We start from the raw sequence: 23,864 nt of genomic DNA on the forward strand, positions 1-23,864 counted from the left end.
TCCGTTTTCGAATAATCGAAAATTGATTATTTTCGATTAATCGATTATTTCCGATTTATCGATTATTTTCGATAGATTATATTTTTTCATAATTACTCAGCCCTTTCCAAGTCTACCAACAACAGGGTATCAATTAATCAATAAAATTAGATTAAGATCAGAAATTTTCACAAACCAGTATTGAAGCATTTCATCTTAGAATGTTTCCATTAAATCTGAAAATTTTTTAATTAAAAATAGATATATTGAAAGCACATATCTTTATTAACCAAATCATCAACAAACATTTCTTTTTAAAACATATAGATAATATAAAATCAAACATGTATAAAATTAAAGTTGACAATATCCATCAACGTATGTTGCTTCATATTAATATTGCTCACACCATCACCATTTCCTTCTCCTATCTACAAGTTATTTGCTAGCCATCTTTCTAACCATATAATTCAATATGCCTCCATGTTTGTAGAATAATAGATCTACTTCGGTGTCGAATCTCAAGATAACTTCAAACATTTTTCCAGTGTCTGTAGATACTTTAATATTTTGGCCTGGTTTTAAATCTGGAGGAAGATCGAACGTATAACTTTCTTTGCCTGTTAAACCAAGCTGTTGGGCAGTTTGTCCGGGAAGAAACTGGAAAGGTATCACACCCATCCCTACTAAATTCGAACGATGGATACGTTCAAAGGATTCTGCGATCACTGCTCGTACTCCCTGTAACAAAAATAGAAATACATGGAAAAAGGCAACACAAAAGAATATGGGTTCAACCACAACTTATCGGCATGTATCATCGAATGATCTATCTACTTCTTATCTTTACCAAACTCTATATTTTCTATTTATTTATTCTATTTGCCAAACTATTTCCTCATCTAAATTTTCCATTTTTCTTGTGCTTTAATCTTCTTCTATCCATTCTTCAGACCATCATATTCTATGCTTACGAGGTATGATGTGAATTAAATTCTATAGCAACAATTACTTATAATGGATTTGTTTAAGCTTTCATGTGTGACAAGTTTGAAGCTGTATCAGCTTCTAAGTCTACTTCTACATAGATCTTGAAAATTACCTCAAGTATTGTTTCAGATTGAGAAAAAGTGTCAAGGAAGATCACAAAATGATATTTTCTATCAACGGCTATGACTTCGAGGCAAAGATGGGTTATTTCAAAGGGAAATAACAGTAAATGATGTGTGAAAATATACCTGAAAATTGGGTCAATGACTTTTCTTCACAATGACAAATCAATGTTCTAAAAGTCGATGTGTTTTCACTAGATCGCTATTTGCCCATATCCATCTTACTCATCAGATTTAGTACAAAGAGACTCCTAGCTCTTGATGAAAAGAAAAAATGCGCAACGTTTAGATACCATTCCTGGTATTGAGGAATAAACAACACAACAAATGAAAGAAGCCTTACAGTAATAGATTCAACATTGGGATGAGAGTATTGCTAGCCAAGAACAATAATTTGGAGAAAGTCAATTCAAATTTTATGTTACGTTTTTAATAGAAAAATTTTTCTTTATTAAGACACCTCATATATAGGTTTAGAAACTACTATGAAAAATGATTTATAACATAATTTGCTTATTTAACAAAGTTTCGGTATTTTGAAGTAATTATGTAAACGGCAACTTTTGAGCAAATTTAATATGTTATATGAGATGGTTTCCATATAAAGCAGGGATATAAAAAATTTGAATAAAATAAGAGAACCAATGAATTTTTGATCATCACATTTATCAATAAAATAGAGAGATTGGCGAATAAATTAATAAAAAGCAGAATTTATGACAAAATCAATTCAGTATTCAACAAATTAATTAATGAAATGGTAGAATATACTCATAAATCCACTAGTACAAAATATTATACAAAAATTTTTTAATAACATAAAAAATAATAATAAATTGAAGGTTTCATTAGAAAAAATAATTTTTTGTACCAAAAATCGTTATGAAATTGTAAAATCAAATCAAAATATACATAAACGTGTACAGTGTAAAACCAAATGAAAGTATTTTACCAATAAGTATGGACCCTTTGCGGCCCAGTCTCTGCTTGAACCAGACCCGTAGTCTTTGCCAGTAATAATTATAAGAGGTATTTCATTTTTCATGTATCTTTGAGCAGCATCAAAAATGTCCATCTAAAAAAAAACATATTAATACCCGATATAGAAAAGAAAATTTAATTTTGAGAACTCACTTCTTCGTTAGTTGGTAAATAGAGAGTTCTAGGACCAGCTTTGGCAATGAATTTATTAACTAATCTGATGTTAGCAAAAGTACCTCTCGACATAACGTCATCGTTTCCACGTCGAGAACCATAAGAATTGAAATCTTTCGGTGTCAAGCCTCGTTGGGCCAAATATCTTAAAATAAAAACAACAAATGGCATGACAATGAATTATCTGGAACCATTGGCGATTATTCATACTTAAACACATTGTTTATACTACCACTACACCAATAATCACAATTACCTAACCTAACCTAACACACGTTTCGATAACCATGCTATCATCTTCTGAGACCAAAGGTAAACTCAGACGACGTTATTGAAACACGCGTTACATGGTGTAATTGTGAGTGTAGTGGTAGTGTAAGTAGTGTGTTGCAAAATGTCGTAACAAGTATCTTCCATCCAGTGTAGGACTTTACCTTGCAGCAGGACTGGTCCTTCCTATAGACCCAGCAGGACTGATGTGATCTGTAGTAACAGAATCTCCTAACAATAAAAGAACTCTGGCATTCTGTATAGGTTTTCTTACAGGAAGTGTCAAAGTCATTCCGTCAAAGAATGGTGGTTTTTTAATGTAAGTAGAAGCACTTGACCATGGATATAAGACACCAGTAGGTGCCTGCAATTTTTGCCAATTGTTTGATCCTAAAAGATGAATATTTGAATGACTAGCATAAATACTTAGAATAAAACAATACCTTGCTCAATTTTCCCATAAACCTCTTTAAACATAGCGGGAATAACATATTTCTGTTCAACGGCTTGAATTTCTTTCCTGGTAGGCCAAATGTCCCTTAAGTAGACGTCACTACCGTCGGATCGTTTACCTAGAGGTTCTTTTTCGAAATCAATATCGACTCTACCGGCAATCGCATAAGCTATTACCAACAGGGGACTACACAAATAATTAGCTCTAGTATTCGGATGAATACGACCTTCAAAGTTTCGATTCCCAGATAGGACGCCACAACAAACCAAATCGTTTTCTTCAATTGCATTTACAATATTTTCGTCTATACCACCACTGTTACCAATACAGGTCATACAACCAAAACCTAAAAAACAATGTAAGTCAATGATTTGAAACATCATTACATTTATTGATGGTATCGTTGCTTAAGAAGCTCCATTTGTTAGCCTTAATTCAATAATATATACAATAAAAATGTTGTGAGTGCTTAAAAAGTGATCTGGATAATAGAATACAGGGTGGGTCTCAAGTTTTTCCACTCCTGTTACCGGTCTAGCAGTTTTTGCTTCTTTGAAATTAAGACACAATGGAAGATCCAGTTTTGTGCAAAACAATTTCTCAAAAATGAATAATTTTTATGTCATTATTCGCTGCCCATAAATAAATATATTGTTTTTTATTAGATAGCAGGATATTAAGAAGTTATCCTGTTATCCACGTCAGTTAGTTGAGATGTTTTTAACATGAATACCTGAACAGTTTACGGCATTCTATTACCACCAGTCATCCATTGGAATCATTGAAGAGACCTAGAGTTGTAAAGAGGAATAGATAACTCAGAATGTTGTAAATACTAAGAAAATGGTGAAACTTATCGAAATCTTCATAGTCTTTAGAATGAGATAACTTCAATGGTGAAAGTACGTTGTAAAATCATCTTACACACTAAAAACTCTCTGAAGACGTTGCTGTTATTATAGTATTCCCAAAGTAAAGTGAGGACATTGGGGTTATAGAGTGTTTATGAGAATATCTTACCTACAATAGCAAATCCTAGCTTCTCCAATGCAGGAATGACTCCTGATTCTGTCAAATAGTATGTTACTACACCAGATCCGGGTGAGAGACTCGTTTTAATGTAAGGCGCAACTGTTAAACCGGCATCTACGGCATTTTTGGCGAGCAAACCAGCACCAAGCATTACACTTGGATTGCTAGTATTTGTACAAGAAGTAATGGCAGCTATTATGACACTACCATGACGTATAGTATATTGGGTGCCATCGTACATAAATTTGGCGGAGGTGTTCAATTTGTTTTGGGGGATCCCAAAACCCTTAAAACCGATCTGTAACAAGAATAAATGCACAACACTTTGTTTAATAATAATAATACAGAGTGGAAACTCGATTAACCGGACTAATTGTTGTCGTTTGGGATTCGGATAATCGAATATATGACGAAAAACGGGTTTTGCGAATTAAAATACTAATAAATAATAATATTATTAATAAAAGATAAGAATAATTTAATAATAGTATAATTTGTTTCAAAATTCGTTTCAGATGAGGTAAACTCTGTTTGTTTTTCAAAACATTTGCGAGCCGTTTCCAGAGCCTGAATTGCTTCATCATGAGATGGTCCCACATCATTTTCCACGTCTATATTTTCTTCTGTTTCATCTTCTTGCATTTCCTGCTGTTCATTTATCTGCAATATGTTTGAACTGTAATGCTTTTTCACAGAGTAAAGGGCCAGAAATCGGTTGCCCAGTTGATAGTTTTTGTAAAAACCAACAATAAAAGTTCGTTTTTCGGTTTTTTCATCATTTTCCGATTTTTACTCCGATCTTCACTAGCTAACTTGCATCAGCTAATGTCTTTAAGCGATAACGACACGCAGATCAGCGTGGGGCAGCGACTTTTAGTACATATGTTGAAGATTTTGTAATATGGCTCAATATTACTTAATTATTTAATTGGTCGCAGTTGATAGTCCGGATAATCGCGAATCCTTATAACTGAGGGCCGGATAATCGAGGTTCTGCTGTACTTGAATTTTGTATTGAGTAATTACTCAACTAATGCGAAATGTTTAATTACGTAAACGATTTTATAAACAAATATGATATTTACATAATAAATAAGTAGGTAAGTGTATCACAGTTTTAATAAACAATAAAAAATTATGCCACATTTAGATTTTCATTTCACTTAGTTCTTAGTGTTTCCTTGGGCTCACCTGACATTTTTTAACACAATTAAAGTGAACAAAAAGTGGATGTGCGTAAGTAATAGCTCAAATAAAATCATTCGTTTTCTCCGAATTGAAATTTTCAAATTATTTTTTTTATAAATGAGCTTTTTGTCAAAAAATCGATCATAAACAGGAATAGGATGTTATTCTGCTTTCTAGGCCACATAAAAACATCTATTTCAAAGAAAATTTCATTCGAACTCCTTTCTGATATTCTAAATATTATATTATGTGAAAATTGTTTACTCAAAGCTTAGGTCTTTATTTATGCCGTTATTTATTTTTGATAATTATTTGATCTTGTGTAAATATTACTAAAATAACTACAAAAGTCAACTTGTTATCAAATTCTAGTACTTTTCATAATAAAATATGAAGTTAGAATATAGCTAATTCTATTACCAAGTGTCAAAAAGATGCAGCTAATGTTGAGAAACCAATTTAGGTATAAAAATATGGTATAGTATGGAAATATTGTGATAAAAAAATATTGTTGCACCCTGTATTTTATCCACAACAAAAATTGATTCATTAATTACAGTCCCAACTGTATTGTATCGAATTTTATTATCAAATGTAAAAAAGATGCTACTAATTTTGTGAATTAAAGTATTGAAAGTGCACAACTTTGGAAATATTTTCTCCACAACATAAAAGCATTTCTAGAAAGTTCTAAACCTGAAGGAATTCTACCTAATTTCGGTATAAAGATGCAATTAGTTCAGTGAAATGTATTGAACTATTAAACATGCATAAAATGTCGTAAAAGTGAAATTTTTATTTCGAAAATACTTAGAAACAGTTTACATATTTGTAACAATAATAATGGTATGAATAGTTATAATAGAATGACTAATTTGTTGCTTTACCACCTTCAAATACTTTTAATTATTCAAAGAATGTTCGCGATTTTTACTTAAAAAACATACGTGCCTTTTCATATCGAAATACTATCAAACAATTATTATCGTAATAGCAACAACTCAACACACATCTTATTATTTCATGCAGTATAATAAATAAATCATTACTCGAAAGATAAGCATCAAAAATAAATAATGTACACGTTGCAAATAGTTTAAATTACACATCCAACTATTTTATTTATAATACAATGTATACAAAAAGTAATATTTTATTTCCATAGGTTCAGAAAAATAATAGAAGTAGCACAAATATTGATTATTATTTGTTAATTATGTAGTTAGCTTAACAATATTATGAAATTAGGAATATCCCTAGACTTCTCAATAAAAGGATAGTACAAATCTGCTCAAAACGCGAAATTTCCTTCGGGGTACTTTTTCTTTACGAACTACATTAAACTAAATATAACACAATTGACATTTTTTTGCTTTCCTGTCTGACTATCTTCCAATCGAAATACCTGTCTCAACATATCGACATATAATTGTTTGTCTGTCTATTCCTATTTTTAAAAAAGAGATTAACCGTAAACGATTTTTTCAGATCTCAATTTTATTCATAAATTTGGCAATTATTTCATGTCGTTTGTTTTCTCTTATATTTTCTATATTTGAAACTAAAATTTTTATACTTGGGACGTTTGACAATAATACAAGTAATAAATGAAGAAAATATGAAAACATAATAAAAGTGTATCTAAAAAATCATCTTGAGTAATAACGTTTTGAGGTAATGGATACTGATGGTAGAGGAAGCAAATACATATCAGAACAGCAAGTAATAAACCCATATATAGATGAAAGACACAAAGAACAAACATCGTGTTAGTGTATTATCAGTAGAGCAAAGCCTGAAACAGTTACAGCGAGTAATTAGCATAAGGGATAGTAGATTATCAAAGATTATGTAGAAAATATACACCATAGATGGAAAAATAAATAGATAGAGATATAGAAATTTGGTTAAATTATATGTAGACATATACAATAGTACACAACTGTATTCAATATATATAAGTGTCAGAATAGCTTAGCTTAATCCTGATGTCTAATAAGGTTTGTTGGAGTTTAGTCATTGGGCTCCTTTTTCTACAATTGTATCCATGTATCCTGCATTTTTGTTTTATTTCCTGCCATTATTATTTCTTCGATTTAGCTCCTTCTCCGTATCCCTTTCTTGTTTTTGTAAGTTAGTGTTTCATATATCTTCCATATCAATCATTTTGCTCCTTTACTCATAACATATCCAAACCATCTTAATTTTCTTCGATTTTATTTTGATTAATTTTCTTAGAAATCCAAAAATGTTTCTAATCCAAATGGTTAAGGCTATTTTTCATATGTATCATCAAGCATCCCTATTTTTTGTTAAATCCTACCGATGCGAATCCATTAAGTGAAAGAATCATTAATAAATTCTAAATAAATAGTGGAATATTTATCTAAAATTTCGTCTAATGGTTATTAATACTATTTTCACAAAATATTGACAGACCATAAACTAACAAACAAATTCTATTAAAATTAAATCAAACAATTTAAATCATTATTAGTTAATTAGTTTGTAGAAAATGTTATCAGCAGCTTATGGTGACTGTAATTAGCGACTGAATGGCAGTGGGGACCCACCTTTTCTGGCCAAACATATAAAAGATCCCGATTTGAACAGAATCGTCAGTTCAATTCCAAAGTCGTTCCAATTACTCTTTGGTTATCCATTTTCATGAAGTTGTGCATTCTAGATTTCAGCAAAGAAAAGCTGAGGTGATCAGATCAAGTGATAATAAAACTAAAGAGTTCTAGTGAAAAAGGAGTATTTATTCTTTGGGGAATTAAGGAACTATGGAGTGATGTGACTAATAATAAACATATCACAGCCATTAGTTGCTTGACTCCAGGTAGAATAAAGCTACAAGAACCAGTAACAGTTTTAGAATGATTCGAGGTAAGAATATTTTGTTATTTTTTACATTTTTTCAATGTATTTTATCAATGTTATAATGAACTAAATTGCAAATGCAAGGTAAGAAGAAGAAATATTGACTAAATTTGCTCTTCGCTTATCTTTACCCGAAATGTATTATTGTTAATTAATCCATTATTTTCAGGAAATAATCGTGAACATCGATATAAAGATAATTTTTTTTTTTAATCAACAGTTATAAAATTTAAATTAACTATTCAAGTTTTGGTGTTCTAATTTTCTTAACATACAACTTATTACCGACTCACACTGTATAGTTTTGTCTTAACAAATTTAATGAACATGTTTTGTTTATCTTATATGTATATGTTTTCACTTGAAACAGGGTATTTCAGAAACTGTTGAATAATAAAAGGGATTAACAACTGTTTCATGAATCTTTTCGTATAGTGTTAAAAAATTCCATAATATGATGGTCCTTTTACAAAAAGTATCAAATTCTTGTCCAATAAGAGTGTTAATCTAACAAACCAGTAAATTATTGTAAACTTACAATTAAAAAATACCAAGTCTAATGACGATATTTTTATTTCAGGTGTTCAGGTATGATTTGGATCAATGTTCGACAGTGTTTACTTAAAATTTTTTCTTTGGTAAGCGTAGCCTAGTCTGATGGTTGTTTTTCTCATCACTGGGTAACGATTATCAACAGGAGAATTTTACAAGACTTCGACACACCAATGAACGTTCTTTATAGGTTTTTGTATTTGGGGTGAACTATTGCTCAGTACATGTCTGTTTTGCATACATCACTGGGTAGTAGTTTGTCCTAAACGTAAAGACTGGCATCTAATCAACTACACTACAAAATATCATTAGCCTTCTGGTATGTTATAAAACTATCGAAAGATGATTGTTGCTAGGATGTTGGGAAGTTTTCACCATCACCGGGTGACCATCATCCCTCGTTATGTTTTTGAAAAAAGGAAACTCAGGACAACTCAATTTTTTGTATGGAACATCAAAATGCTATCATTCTTATTATTTATTACTGCTATGTTAATATGACAAAAAACTAATGATGATAAAGTTACTGACAAATAAATAATCATTTTTTTTTCAAAGGAGATCTTTGCATTGTTCTCAATTAAAAATTCGTCTCAACAATTCATATTCAGTTTTTAACAATATTTTTTTCTTTCGAGATTCTAATCGTAATAAGAAAAGTCTTGATGTTTCATACATAACAATGCACTAGAAATATTTTCATTAATATTGTAGCCAAAAAAATCCAAATACTTCGAGATAATATTTATCACAAATAATTCCATTTAAATTTATTTGTATTGATAAAAAAAGTTATTGAAAAAACAAAATGAAAGTTGTTTTTCAAATTATTTCCCTTTGTGATTGAATAGATTATAGTGTAATAATTGTCGAGTGACAGATTTTCCCCTCAATATTGATGTCTAGAATTTACCTCCATTATGTGCCTTTTAAAAGGTATATCATTTAATAAATATTCAATATAATGGACCAAAATTTATTTCATTATAATGATTTTATCCATAAGTAAATGGAATAATAATTATTATTTTATATTAGTACTTATATATACATAAACATTAGCAATCACATTAGGTCTAATCTTAAATAATAAACTACTTTCTTGGATATTTAGATAAGGCTTCTCAATTTAAATATTTGTTGATTGTAATCTCCTGAGATTATTTTTGGTTTTGAATTTTCTACTTCATGGCAATTTCTTAAAATGATATTTTCTTTTTGACTTGATTTCAAAATTTCTTATACCCAATAAATTCTTGTTATTTCATACTGATTAATTTTTTATATTTTAATCTAATATAATTGATATATAAAATATGGACAAAGAACAACTAAGGATATATGAGGGGAGAATAATTAGAAAAATTCATGGACCAGTGAAAGTTGGAAATAATTAGTATAGAGGACTTATGAACTATGAAATTAAGAATATATTAGAAAATTAAGATATAGTAAATACAATTAAAGCAAAAATAATACAATGGTAAGGACTCATTAAAAGAATGGGAAAAGGCAGAAAATTACAGAATGGAGACTGAACAAGAAAATATTACCTGGTAGACCAAAAAATATGTGATAAGCCGTAATTAAATAGGGATAACTACCTACAAAAATATAGGGTCAAAAGAGCTCAATTTGAGCGGCTACAATTCTCAATAGAATGTATGTTGTTTATTGTAAATAAGTTTCTATTTAATAGATAATATTTGACCTCAGCATTCTCTAGTTATCTCATACAACTTGATAATTTTATTTTATTAACACCACTATACCTTTAATTTTAATAAAAACTATGCACCTAACCCTGTACATATAAATTTATATACTAAAACCTTACCTTATTAGATAGACAGTTCAAAAAATCTTGCTTCATGTTAACAACAGAAACTCTATCGTTGGGTCTCTTGGGACCACTAACAGAAGACTCTACTGTAGATAAGTCCAATCCTTCGTTATAACTAAAAATCGGTTCCGATAATTCTGAAGTATAGTTTCTGAGTTGTTTTGTCGCTCGTAGGTAAGCTTCAATAACTTTAATTTGCTCCTCAGAACGATCTGTAGAAAAAATTTACAAAATTTAAAAAAATCTGAAATGTCTTTGGCATTGATAACGTGTAATTGCAATTTAAAAATTCTTGAAATATTTAAATATATTTGATGACGGGCCAATGATCCCAACATTGTCGTGACTCAAGTCCACGAGACATTCAATATAGCAACAAGAAGTGAGATATAGAGGAAGAACTAAGCTAAAACCAAAAATGATTTTAGATTAAATAAAGGCAAAGGAGCTGTTTATATTTCTGATCAGATAGATGCCTACAACAATCCTTGCTATAAATCATTAAAGTGGCACAGGAAACTAGCTTTTGAATTACTTAATGAAAATTTGTCCATAACTTATAAAATATCTTATACAACAATTGAATTGTAATCTTGAAGTTGTTTTGAACCAAATTTGAATACAAAAAGAAACCAGGATTATGTCATACTATAAGGCAATTTTGTTCTAGCTGTTATAATATGGAATAAAACAAAAAAAGTTACAATGTTCTCTGTACGAGAACCACCAATGTGCCTGGACTGTTTCAGTTTTATTTGTACCTTTTTGTATTTAAAAAAATGAAAAATAAACACCTATTATTCGACAATTCATTTTGTTTTAATCCAGGGACCACATATTTCTTTCTTTGATAAAGCAACTTGTAGATATTCGATATATGTTTAATGGAAATATATTATCCAAATAATTCAAATATTTATCAATTAATACTTACTTGTTTGTCTCAAGTATGCCAAAGAGTTTTCATCTACTGGAAAATGTCCAACTGTGGCTCCATATTCGGGACACATATTTGCAATGGTGGCCCTGTCGGCTATGGATAGAGCAGCAACACCTGGTCCATAAAATTCAACAAACTTTCCAACAACTCCCAATTGACGTAAATTCTACCAAAAATGAAAAAAAATCTCATTAAAATTGACATTAAACAATTTTAAATACGCCAACCTTAGTTATAGTAAGAACAAGATCAGTAGAAGTAACATATTCATTTAATTCACCATAGAGCTTGTAACCGACAACTTCAGGTAATAACATACTAATCGATTGACCTAACATAACAGCTTCGGCTTCAATACCTCCTACACCCCAACCTACAACTCCCAAACCATTAATCATGGTGGTATGTGAGTCTGTGCCAACCTAAAAAAAGTTTTCTTTTTCAATTCCTATTAATGATCTATAAAAACTTATAAAATGGATAAATAAAATAGTATAGAAAACAATTCTTACCACAGTGTCTGGATATAAGATACCATTTGCATCAGTAAATACAACTCTAGCTAAGAATTCTAAATTGATTTGGTGAACAATACCGCTTCCTGGTGGAACGATGAGCATGTTATTAAAAGCTTTTGCTCCCCACTGAAAAATGTTCAGTTTTTTATTAGTGAAAAGATTTGATGAAAATATGAATAGTATGACAATATTTACGAGGTATGAAGAAGCTATTGTTATATAAATTAGTGTTGCAAGCCCAGGGAGTCAGGAGTTCAAGATATTTCACTTTATTCTAAACTTGTATTTGTCTCTATTCAAACTGTTTTCAAGTCTATTAACACCTCTTTTAATTATTTCTTTCCTATAATACTTATCAAATTTAGTCTAATATAATGATTTTATACTAAAATACTACATCAACACACAATAATATGTGCAAATGAGTCTATTGAAGATGATAACCTAGTTGTAGAAACGCACTTGAGGCAATGTAACTGAGACTACTGTGTTGATAGTGTAATTGTAGTAGTAAACAGTATCTATATAACCAGCGATTCCAGAAAATTCAATTTTTTATACAATTCTGGAAATTAGCTATAATCCCCTGGTTCCTTTTCATTCAATATCCAGGTTTTTGAAACATAAATGATTGGTCTTTTTACAGTTTGCATACTCTATTTTTGCTATTCTGAATATTCCTTCAGTTGTCTGTTATTGTTATGATTGATTTGCTACTGTGTCTACATCCTTTTACTTACTCTGTAGCTGTTAACGTGCCAAACTCATTTTGTTTACATTTTTATTTCTTCAAGAAGATTATGTTTTCTTTTAATATCTCTTTAATAGGATGAATGATGAGTGTTTTACTGATAGCGGTTTATAGAGCAAGATGTTTGTACTTTGCAAAACATTTGCCATACGTTCAAAAATCATAACGTTTTAGTAGCATTTTACATGTTTTTGTTAAATGAAAAAATATGATTATCGACTTTTTTATCAACATTTACTAAATTTAAAAATTATTATTATTGTATAATACTTGAAATCTAGCTTTTAACAATATAAATGTAAATATTTAATAACTCTTTCTTTAAACAATGGTTATAGATATGAAAATTTGAGATTATCTTACTTTTAAAAACTCGAACCTCTCTTGATTACGTTCAAATTCCAGATCTTGATTTTTTTGCAAAGCGTCGCCCCTGATAACAGAATAAACTAAAATTACACAAAATAAGGTTTTCCGCATGTTAAGGCTTTACTTGTGATCTGCCTAGCTCAGTTACAAAAAATTAATTTTCATAACGAATACATAAAAATAGAGAAAATAGAGACTAAGTTTGTACTCTATAATTTGACATACTAGAGAGAATTTAATACATTTTCCCTAACATTGATGCCACATAAACTTTAACAAATAAATACCCTAAAAATGCATAATGCTTCGAGGGCAGACAAGCCCTTCATGGGACCTGAACCCTTCTGTGGTATCAGCTACAAAGCAATAAAAAGAGGATTGAAAAAGAAGGTAAATACTAGCAAAACCAATTATTGGGACAACCTACAGGGGTTGAGACAGGCAAAGACTCTCCTGGTAAACTACAACCAGATAAAATCTGCTGAAAATATCAACCTAAGAAAAGTAACAAGAGTCTTATAGAGGCACTGTTACCTCAATGGACACCTGAAGATGGTAGGCGTGCAGATTTTGTTTCAAAGAAACAATAAGAAGCTCCAAAGTACTACACTCGGTAGTGTATGAAATAGAATAGAAAGATCTCTGAAAAGATTTCTAAAAAGAGTGGGATTAACAAATTAGCTGTAAAAACCGAGTTCCCCAGTATCGCAGTAAGAAAGGGGGCACAATAGATCCTTCACACATCCATAATACTTCCACATACAGGTATAGATTGCATGATAAATTATCTGTTGGCTTCCACTCTCAAATCCCAATTGATATTGAAACCTTATTTCTCATAAACTTTTTAGGAATAGGCTAGTTGAAAGTTCTTAGGAATAACAGCTAATAACAAGCAGTAAAATTATCACATACTTATATGATTTTGAAGGATAGTCATTTGTCAAGTGTGGTTGTTAAGATTTTGAAAAAATATTTATATGGAGCCCAATCTTTCTAACCTATTTTTAACTATATTTATTTACTAAAGGCTTGAAATACACTGATACTAATATTTATACATAACTAAAATATTAAACACTTTTTTGTTGTGACTGTATTGTGCAACTATATTAACAAAATACTAATGTATTGAAATTGAAATGGTAATTAAGTTTAGATAACAAAGCTTACGATCTAGTAAAATCCACTTGTACAGAATGATCTATAACCAAATCTACAGGACATATTGGATCTATTTTCTGTGGATCTGATCCCAGATCCATGATGGCGTTTCTCATAGCTGCAAAATCCACCACAGCTGGTACACCGGTAAGGTCCTAAAAACCATATTTAAAAATCTAGAAATAGAGAAAACTTACAGAAACTTTCAAACTAATGTTAGTTTGGTGAACACTCACAATATTTTATATATGCACAGTGGTTATTTACGTTATACCTATATAAGGTCACCTTTTTCCATTGCCTCTCAATATTTATATAATTTTTTCTGATTCACTGAATATTTGTTAGGTTTTTATCACCAGTGCAAACATAGTGTATTTCAGGAACTTACCTGAAGAATAACTCTAGCAGGTCTAAAAGGTATTTCAATGCCCCCTTTAACATTTTGATTTTTTTCCCAATTTAAAATATTTTCAACATCTGCTTCTTTGATGGCAAAGTTATCACAATTTCTAACAGCTGATTCCAAAAGGATTCTTATGGAGTAAGGCAAACGATCTAAAGCAAGATATTTTTCCAAAGTTTAAAAACATTATTCACATGAGAACCAGTATTTCATACAAATCAAATAAGTTTTGTATGATCATTAACCACACACTTACCATAATTGGGATGAAGTTGAGCAATGTCATAGTATTTATACTGTTTTCCATTTACTTCTAATGTTTTTAAATATTTGTCAAAAGGATTGGGTCCTGAAAACAAAATCTGTAAATAAATTCTTACCACACTTTTTTATTTTAATTCTTTATATTTTATAAACATTTTACTACAATCAAAAATTAATGGATTTTAACTTTATTTTGTTAATGAATCTAATCGAATATATTACTAATATTGGTAAATTTATTTGAAAAAATCATATATATTTTATATCATAATTAAATATGTACAGGATGTCATACATAGCACCTTGTATAGTCTGGAAAAACCTAACATAGCTATTTTGAAAAGTGAAGCTCATAATGACCTTATAATTTTACTTTTAAGATCATCCTATAAGCATCTCAGATTTTGTTATACCTTAACAAATTTCCTATAAATTCAATTTTCTTTGATTGATGCATATATTCCTATTCCCATTCATTTCTGATACAAATTTTTCATTCGATTTACTTTCTATTCATTATGATATTTGTGTTAATTTTTTATGAGTTTTATATGAGTTGTTACTGGGCAATACATTCCCAAACTGAAATTGTTAAGCTCCAATAGTGTTGAATTTTTTTTAATTTAAAACAGTATAATATCAAATATATTTTTAAACAATAACGCAAATAGAAGCTAGCTCTAACACTACTTCAGATGGACAAACTTAAATATGATTAAAACCATTAAACCATTACACAATTTTGCTCATCAAAATAAATACATAGTACATCACCCTATATATTTGTGAAATACTTAAAATTTCATGTATAAAATATCTACTTTGATTTTTTTTGAATACCTAATTTTATAACATCGTACACTGTAATTTCAATTGGTTATAAAAAAAAATGAAGACAGCTTTTTCATTTATTTTGGTAATCAAAAACAAGAATCGCATAATATTGGGAAACACCATTTCATACATGCTTTGTGACAAACATGAATTTCAGAAGACCAGAACTACCATTACTCTCTCATGAACTCAGTAATACTTAAAAATATTTATAGTATATCATGTTTTTCTCATAAATTTATATAAATATTGAGAACTTACCTTCTGCCATAGTGCTTCGAGCAGTAGTCACGTAACACTAAAATTTTCCAAACTTGGAATTAAGTTTGATCCTTAACCTCTAAAATTAATGTATGTTATATGTATCTATAATAAATGTTGATTAGATATCAATAAAAACGTATGGAGTAGTATTTTTATAAATTAAATTTAGTTATATGTTAAGAACTAAAGTGATACAATGAAGATAACCCGATAATTGAGCTTTCCTTTTTAATGAAAATCTTTTCCACTATATGAAGGTTATTACCTACTTAATGAAATTGTTGGAGTTCCAGTTACATTCATATGTTATGTAATAATATATGTTCAATAGCAAAATATTTAATACATATTTATGTAACAAAAAGAAAATTACGGAAAATTATACAGGAACTGGAATATTGTATAATACAAATGTTATCTATGCTGATGTAGTAAAAAACACAATAACATCAATATCATTTGAACAATGTTTGTTTACACAGCACTAGTCCTGCGCTTTTATTCCAATAACAGAAGTGTAAACGAGGTTTTTTGTTTGTTTGGCACTGTAATTAAAAAAGAGCTTAAAATATTTAGAGATTAAAAACGTAGTTGCTCCGTAATAAAGTTTGGGCTTTAAAAATATGAGTAATCATTAATCGAACGCATAATTAGTAGAATAATCCTTATTAAACCAGTTTTTTCAATTTTGTAATATTCATGTCATTGATTAAATCTACCATACTTTGATTCTAATTATTTAATAGTTTTGAAATAATGCATACGTTTGATGATGATAAAGTGTAAATTTTACAGAATGTCGTGTTTATTTTGTAGAAACAAAACTTAAATTCGACACTCTTCTTTTCATCATGCGAGTCAAGTTTTACTTGAGTTTTGATTGTTAAACGTCATGAAGGCATCTATACAAAGAGTACTGCTCGTTAAAAGATTCATCACCTTTTACATGATATGGAAAAAAAACAACCTACTTATAAACCTATATATTTATTAAATGTTTTCACTTTCAATGAAAATCTACTAATTAAGGCGGTAATGTACGGCCGACGAATATTTTCGTCGACTGCACAACGAAAGTTCGGAAAGAGATACCGCTCTAAAGTGTAAATGAGTGTTGTGTAGCTAAAGACATGAGACGACGTAGAGACACTTTTAACTGAAATACAGATTTTCGACTCACTTTTGTTGCGCGCGACTGTCCCGACTGTTATTCATAATAACTCACAGAAGTGAGTAATTTAGAAATGCTGAAGATTACTCTTTAAATATACTTGAAATATCAGGGTGGTGCCTAAACAGACTGGACAGAAAACAAAAATTAATATTTACTTAATTTAAAAATATTATATTTCTAATTATCTAGGTACATATAGTTTCTCAATAATATGTTTAACGTTTAAAATTTTCTGTTATACACCTTTTGGTAAATTTAATACTATTAAACAGTTTTTTATTTCCCATCGGTGTCCTTTACTATTAACAATATAAACCCGATAAATTGCGAATAAAAGTGGACGTTGAATGTTTGTAAAATCAACGCGAAGGGAAGCGTGGCCGGTTGTTTAGTCTGGATGCACGATTTTGGTGGTAAACCACCCTTAGCTGAGCACTTGGGTGAGAACCAAAGCTATAATGATAAGAGATGAAGTGTTTTACGTAATATAAACAAACTCCCCACATAAAGTGGAGAGATTTTGACCTTGTATTATAAGGGACAGTCGTTTAGTGAACTTTGTCTTGAAAACACGTCTTTTCATTCTCGCATTTTCACGAAATTATCTTACAGTTTAGTGCAGTGCAGTGCAAAAAACACTAAAGTGAATTTGACTATATTTGTGTGGCGAGACTTATTCAAGCAAATATGCCAAAAAACAAGACCAATTTAACTCCTGGCAGTGGAAGCAAGCAAAGTATACGTCAGAGAATGAAAAAAATTCGTGATAGAAAAAGGTAGGTGAAAGTGCTTCAAACCAAAATAAAAAAAGTGATCTCTCTTGCAAACCGAGCGCAAAGTGTCAAAAACCGAGCCGAAGGCGAGGTTTGCAGGTGCACTTGTTTATCAACTTTTGAATATGAGTTTTCGTAATCATTTCCGAAAAACTGTAAACGGGGGTCTAAGAACTGAAGAATTGGTTGGTACAGTCACAAAGAGATTAATTCATTATGACTTCAGAAAAGAATTATTATTGCATTGTAATGAACTGCTTTGAATTAGATTACAAAGAATTGAAATGAAGTAAATTTTTATGCAACGGTGGAATTTTTTCGAATTGTTAAACATTGAATTAAAATTAGTAAAGATTTCATTTGAAGTGGTAAAGATTGACTTTGAGTTGGTAAGAATTGAATCTGAATTCTGAAAATTGCATTTTAATTGGTACGAATAAAATCAGATTCCAAATGATTTGAAAAAATGTGTTTGGGATTAATTGAATTATGTTAATTTACATGAATTGAATAATTGTATCAATACTGAATGCAGTTGAAGTAGAATTGAATTGTACACTTTTATTTATGGTACTTGTTAGCACCTTGACTGTAAATTTAATACTTTCACAAAAAAATTTTAACGCCAAGTTTGATACATATGTCAGATTTGGTATAACACCTGTTTTATAAGTTTATTTATTCAGTCATACATATAATACCACTTTTCTTGTTATGGTGTGTTTACGGAAATGATTCCGAAAAAATGTCTTCAATGTATTTTAACTGATTAAAAACAATACAGTAAGTACATTCCACTCACTTACTTGCAGAACAAGGCAGTTACTTTGTGACGAAAATGTAACTCCCAAAATTCTTATCAACCCAGCCAACAGAAAATACGACCGTTTGCCTTTACAACTACATTTTTTTGGTTGTGTCTGTTCAGTGAAGAACCGCCTTTAAATTACGCAACACACATAACAAAACTATATTGAAATTGCCTGATATTTAGTCTGCGTAAAATATGTACAAAAATTCAAATTTTTCGTTCTGGACCCAATAACAAACACTCTCCAGATTAATTGAAAAATAAAACTGCAAAAAAGAAGTAGCTCGAAGAAAAATAAATAAGAATGTTAGTTATAATAAAATAAACGTTAATTTGAAACAGAGAGAGTAGGATTTTCTAATAAAACGGTATCCATTTATATCTGAGTTCCAAAATTAATTATTAATGTATAAAAGTTGCGTTGTACTTTCAATCACACGTTAAATTCAAAATTTTGATTCTCTTCTGAAATTCCTTGACCTTCAGTAATTCAATGTGACTCCTTACCAATAGCAGTTCATTTAAAATAGAGGGGAATAGCTTGATAAAACCAACCTGGTTATGAATTGTGTATTGCAATAATCAAATCACTACATTAATCGCCGACGTGACGATATAAATCGTCCGGACTAACGCACACCTAACCTTCAAACATTATTGGATCAACAGGTCGTTTTATAATGGCAAAGTAAGTTTTTTCTTGTAATTCTTTTAATTGTTGGAGTTGACCTTTAATCGATATTAACCAGTTATCTAATTCTTTCTCAATCACATCTTTTATTAACGATATAGAAAGTAACATGTCATAATTAAGTTTTTTGCAAATCATTCTAGTTACTGACATGCAGAATTGTAAAAAATTGAATAAGTAGGACACATGAATTTTTAACTGCGTATTTAAAAAAGTCTTAAACCTTTTTCGGATATAAATATGATTTTACTTGATACATATTCACTGGGATAAAATTTTTTCAACCCAGTTGAGATCGTTTTGCTTTAATCTTTCTCCAATGTTATTAATAAAAAAAGTTGAAACAACGGATGATTTTTGTTATATTAAGTTACTATTGGATAAGATTGATACATGAAATTTCACTAATCAATTTTTAAATATACTTTTCATACTGTGAAGATATAATCTAATAATTCTAAAAAGATGACCTTCAAGTTACAAGTGCTTTAATTGATTATATATTTAAAAAATATGGAATTTTGAAGTTATAAAATTGAATAACAAATTCCAATAAATATAATTTGACAAAACATGCAATAATTACAAATGTATAAATTATTATTTAGAAAAGGAGACATTGGCTTAATTGGTTTGGCCGTCATGGGCCAAAATCTCATCCTTAACATGGCAGATCATGGCTTCACAGTAGTAGCCTTCAACAGATCCATAGAAAAAGTCCACAATTTCCTTGCAAATGAAGCCAAAGGAAAAAGCATCATAGGAGCTGAATCTATTGAAGACTTATGTTCAAAACTTAAAGCACCCAGGAGGGTAATGTTACTTGTGAAAGCAGGAGATGCTGTAGACAATTTTATCAACCAACTTGTTCCTCATTTAGAAAGAGGAGATATTATTATCGATGGTGGAAACTCTGAGTATCAGGACAGTGAAAGAAGAACTAAGGAATTATCAGAAAAAGGAATCCGATTTGTTGGATCGGGTGTATCAGGTAATTTTATTTGCAAAAATTTTTGGAAGATTATCCAGAAATATTTTTTAGTGAAAAAAAGTACAAATATATTACTAATTTTGTTTGGATTAAAATATTTTGTAGTAGTTTAAATTGATTCATATTTTATACAATTACATATCTCATCGTGTATTTCTAGGTGGAGAAGAAGGTGCTCGCTATGGTCCTAGTTTAATGCCTGGAGGTAATAAAGAAGCTTGGCCTTACATAAAAGATATCTTCCAAGGTATCTCCGCTAAAGCCGATGGTCAACCTTGTTGTGATTGGGTGGGAAGTGATGGTGCTGGTCATTTTGTTAAAATGGTACACAATGGTATAGAATATGGAGATATGCAGCTTATTGGAGAAGTCTATCATTTAATGACTGCAATTGGTATTAATCAAGAAGAAATGGCAGACACTTTTGAAAAATGGAACAAGGGTGCTTTGGATAGTTTCTTGATTGAAATTACCAGAGATATTTTGCGATATAGAGGTTCAGATGGTAAGTAGTGGTGTGATTAAAACAAAAATTATTTACTGGACTAGAAAATGGGAATTTTATATCTTGAATTATTATTGTAATTTTTTTTGTCGTAAATAGAGAAACAAGATTTTTAGAATACTTTCTATAACTCGACTTTCAACATTACATTTATTTTCATTGGTAATTTGCTTAGAAGTTATAAAATATTATCTTTTATATAAATATTGAATTAAAACAAATAGATGAATATTATTGAAGATAAGGCAGATTTCAATATAAATTATAATAGCATAGATATCTTTAAGTATAATAAGTAAGATTAACAGTTTTGAGAACATTAGATTTCCAGATAATTACAGGATATAGTCTTATTTCATCTTCCTGTGTATATTCCAAAGTTGAAAGGATCATATGCTAGTCTCTTGACAACATATAGAAAGATTACATATCAGATTTTGTGGTTGGTATAGCTGTAGCTATATTTTGCTAAGGTCAGCAATTTGTTGAGCCAGCTTATGTGGCTCAACTAGATTGCAGGGAAACCACAGACATCTTGTGTGTAGTTTAAACTAAAAATATATCCATTAAATTTGAACTAAAGCATGGTAATACTGTCTCAATCCCCTCAGAAGTTTTTAATTTCTATAAAACTTATATTTCTTGATAAATTTTCAGGGGAGTATCTTCTTCCAAAAATTAGAGACACTGCTGGTCAAAAAGGAACAGGAAAATGGACTGCCATATCAGCACTTAACTATGGCGTTCCTGTAACTCTAATAGGAGAAGCTGTGTTCAGTCGTTGTCTTTCGGCTCTTAAAAAAGAGAGATTGCATGCTAGTACTGAACTTCAAGGACCTAATATAAAATTTACAGGGGATAAAAAGAAGTTTCTAGATGATTTAGAACAGGCACTCTATGCTGCCAAAATTGTATCTTATACACAAGTAAGGTGATATTTAATGTACATTCCAAATTTAATTAATACTCTATTAAAATTTTTTATTCTCTCTTCTGTTTAAAAATTATTGCATCTGATCTTGTCAGTAAAGGGAAGTAAAGAGTTGTTCTAATAGTATTATATAATATAGTGTAAAGAAACATAGATTAGTTAATTTCTTATTACTTACGAAATTATACAGAATTTTCTTCTCATATGTATATTGAGATATTTTTTTTATCTAACTCATATATAAGAGGGCTAGAAATGAGTACATTAGTTTCGAGAGAGTTAATTCAAAGATTAGAGTACTGCTTAATATTCCCCTTTTTAAAACTGAGCAATACGATACAGCCCTCTCAAGGGGTGTAAACACTTATTACATATCATATAAATACAAAAATGAAATGATTATAGTAAAATCGAGTCTAAATAAATCGAAAGTACAAAATAACTTCACTTACTCATCAAAACTCATAGGATATGGCAGGTGGTTGTATGTAACTCCATCATCAAACTGTTTAGCAGATGTTTAAAAAAATAATATTCACCATTTACTTCTTCAAATCGTAATTCTGAACTATTGTGAATTTTACGGTAACAAATTTAGAAAAAAATAAACTAATTGTTATACATTCTAAGTCATGTTGAAACTTGTATTGTTGCAGGGTTTCATGTTATTGAGAGAAGCAGCCAAAGTACACAATTGGGACCTTGATTACGGAGCGATTGCCTTGATGTGGAGAGGAGGTTGTATCATTAGATCAGTATTCCTTGGAAAAATTAAAGAAGCTTTTGACAAAGACATCAATTTAAAATCGTTATTATTAGATCCTTTTTTCCTAAATGCTATCACCAAAGCTCAAACTGGTTGGAGGAATGTTGTATCTACAGCTGTCAACATAGGTAACCAATATCTTCATTTAGGACGTCTCTTATGCATTAAGTGTTTTATGTTTATGTTTATTCATTTCTAGGCATTCCAACACCAGCTTTAAGTACCGCTTTGGCTTTCTACGATGGTTACAGGTCTGAGCGTTTGCCAGCAAACCTACTTCAAGCTCAAAGAGACTACTTTGGAGCACATACTTACGAATTATTGGGACAAGAAGGTAATTTCATTCACACCAATTGGACTGGACATGGAGGAAACGTTTCTGCTTCAACATACGATGCGTGAATTGTCTGTATTTGTTATTTAATGTATACCTTACATGTTTTTGAATAAAATATTTACTGTTTTCGGTTATTTTTTGGTACTGTTGGTTATATACTACGACAATACCAATAATTTCACTGACTACTTGGACCTCCTATAGTACATATCCGGCTCAAAAAAATCAGGTAGTGTAATTATTAGTGTTGATGTAGTGGTATTAACAGTATGGTCAGTAATTTGAATATTGTCTTGGTATCTCTCATATATTGCTATGGTTTTCAATTGGAAGTTTGTCCTAGTTTTTTATTTGATTAATTTCACTCCAATACAATGACGCTTTGTCGAAGAATTAGTTACTCTTCAAGACAATAATAGCTCAAATTACATTTATGAATCTGCATTTGAAAAGAAACAGAGTTTATTATTTAGAGTTCGTTAGCTGAACGAAAACGTGGGTGTTGTAGAAAAGTTATAAGGGGAAATCAAATTGAGTGCTGTAGGTTTATAATAATATGTCTACTTGATGAAAACGTGCGTTTAGAATATAATAATGAAGTGAAGTAACAATTAATCCAATATGAATTATGGTACATTTTCGACAAAAAGGGAAGAGCTCCGTTGCAATAACAGTTTTAAGATTGTAAAAAGTGACTTCATTATTAGGATTGCCGGAACATCTCTATAAACGCTAGCTCTGACCCACTAATAGTTATACACACAACATACCATTGGTATGCTCTGTGATTATACATGCGAGGTGAGCGCAACCATATATGTAATACTTCTATATGGATAGTTTCTATAAGTGGAAGCTGTTCCGATTAAGGAAGACAGATTGCCAACGATTTCTCTATCCTCCGAGG

General features: G+C 30.1%; 2 protein-coding genes across 6 annotated transcripts; one reads left to right on the top strand and one right to left on the bottom strand.

Annotated features, from left to right (window-relative positions):
• Positions 1-245: 245 nt before the first annotated feature.
• On the bottom strand, positions 246-17,278 carry LOC130902428 (cytoplasmic aconitate hydratase-like). 5 transcript variants are annotated; one of them, XM_057814601.1, is made up of 16 exons: positions 17,159-17,278; positions 15,976-16,054; positions 14,873-14,965; positions 14,602-14,768; positions 14,220-14,365; positions 13,041-13,110; positions 11,921-12,052; positions 11,636-11,830; positions 11,403-11,574; positions 10,463-10,680; positions 3,991-4,300; positions 2,960-3,316; positions 2,681-2,906; positions 2,226-2,391; positions 2,044-2,166; positions 246-720 (listed from the first exon to the last, which is right to left on the bottom strand). In XM_057814601.1, exons 2-16 carry the CDS (start codon positions 15,983-15,985, stop codon positions 418-420), a joined length of 2,688 nt encoding a protein of 895 aa, XP_057670584.1. In that variant the 5' UTR covers positions 15,986-16,054; positions 17,159-17,278; the 3' UTR covers positions 246-417. The 5 variants fall into 5 exon arrangements, with proteins under 5 accessions (XP_057670584.1, XP_057670575.1, XP_057670592.1 ...); XM_057814592.1 differs by lacking the exon at positions 17,159-17,278 and adding an exon at positions 16,248-16,607; XM_057814609.1 differs by lacking the exon at positions 17,159-17,278 and adding an exon at positions 16,244-16,607.
• A 1,857-nt stretch (positions 17,279-19,135) lies between these two features.
• On the top strand, positions 19,136-23,083 carry LOC130902457 (6-phosphogluconate dehydrogenase, decarboxylating). Its single transcript, XM_057814621.1, has 6 exons — positions 19,136-19,424; positions 20,036-20,418; positions 20,579-20,923; positions 21,581-21,849; positions 22,511-22,748; positions 22,820-23,083. The coding sequence occupies exons 1-6, from the start codon at positions 19,417-19,419 to the stop codon at positions 23,020-23,022; spliced, it is 1,446 nt and encodes a 481-aa protein (XP_057670604.1). The 5' UTR covers positions 19,136-19,416; the 3' UTR covers positions 23,023-23,083.
• The last annotated feature ends 781 nt before the right edge of the window (positions 23,084-23,864 follow it).

The sequence above is a fragment of the Diorhabda carinulata genome, chromosome 1 (genome assembly GCF_026250575.1).
Source record: "Diorhabda carinulata isolate Delta chromosome 1, icDioCari1.1, whole genome shotgun sequence".
In the NCBI taxonomy this organism is placed as follows: Eukaryota; Metazoa; Arthropoda; class Insecta; order Coleoptera; family Chrysomelidae; genus Diorhabda; species Diorhabda carinulata.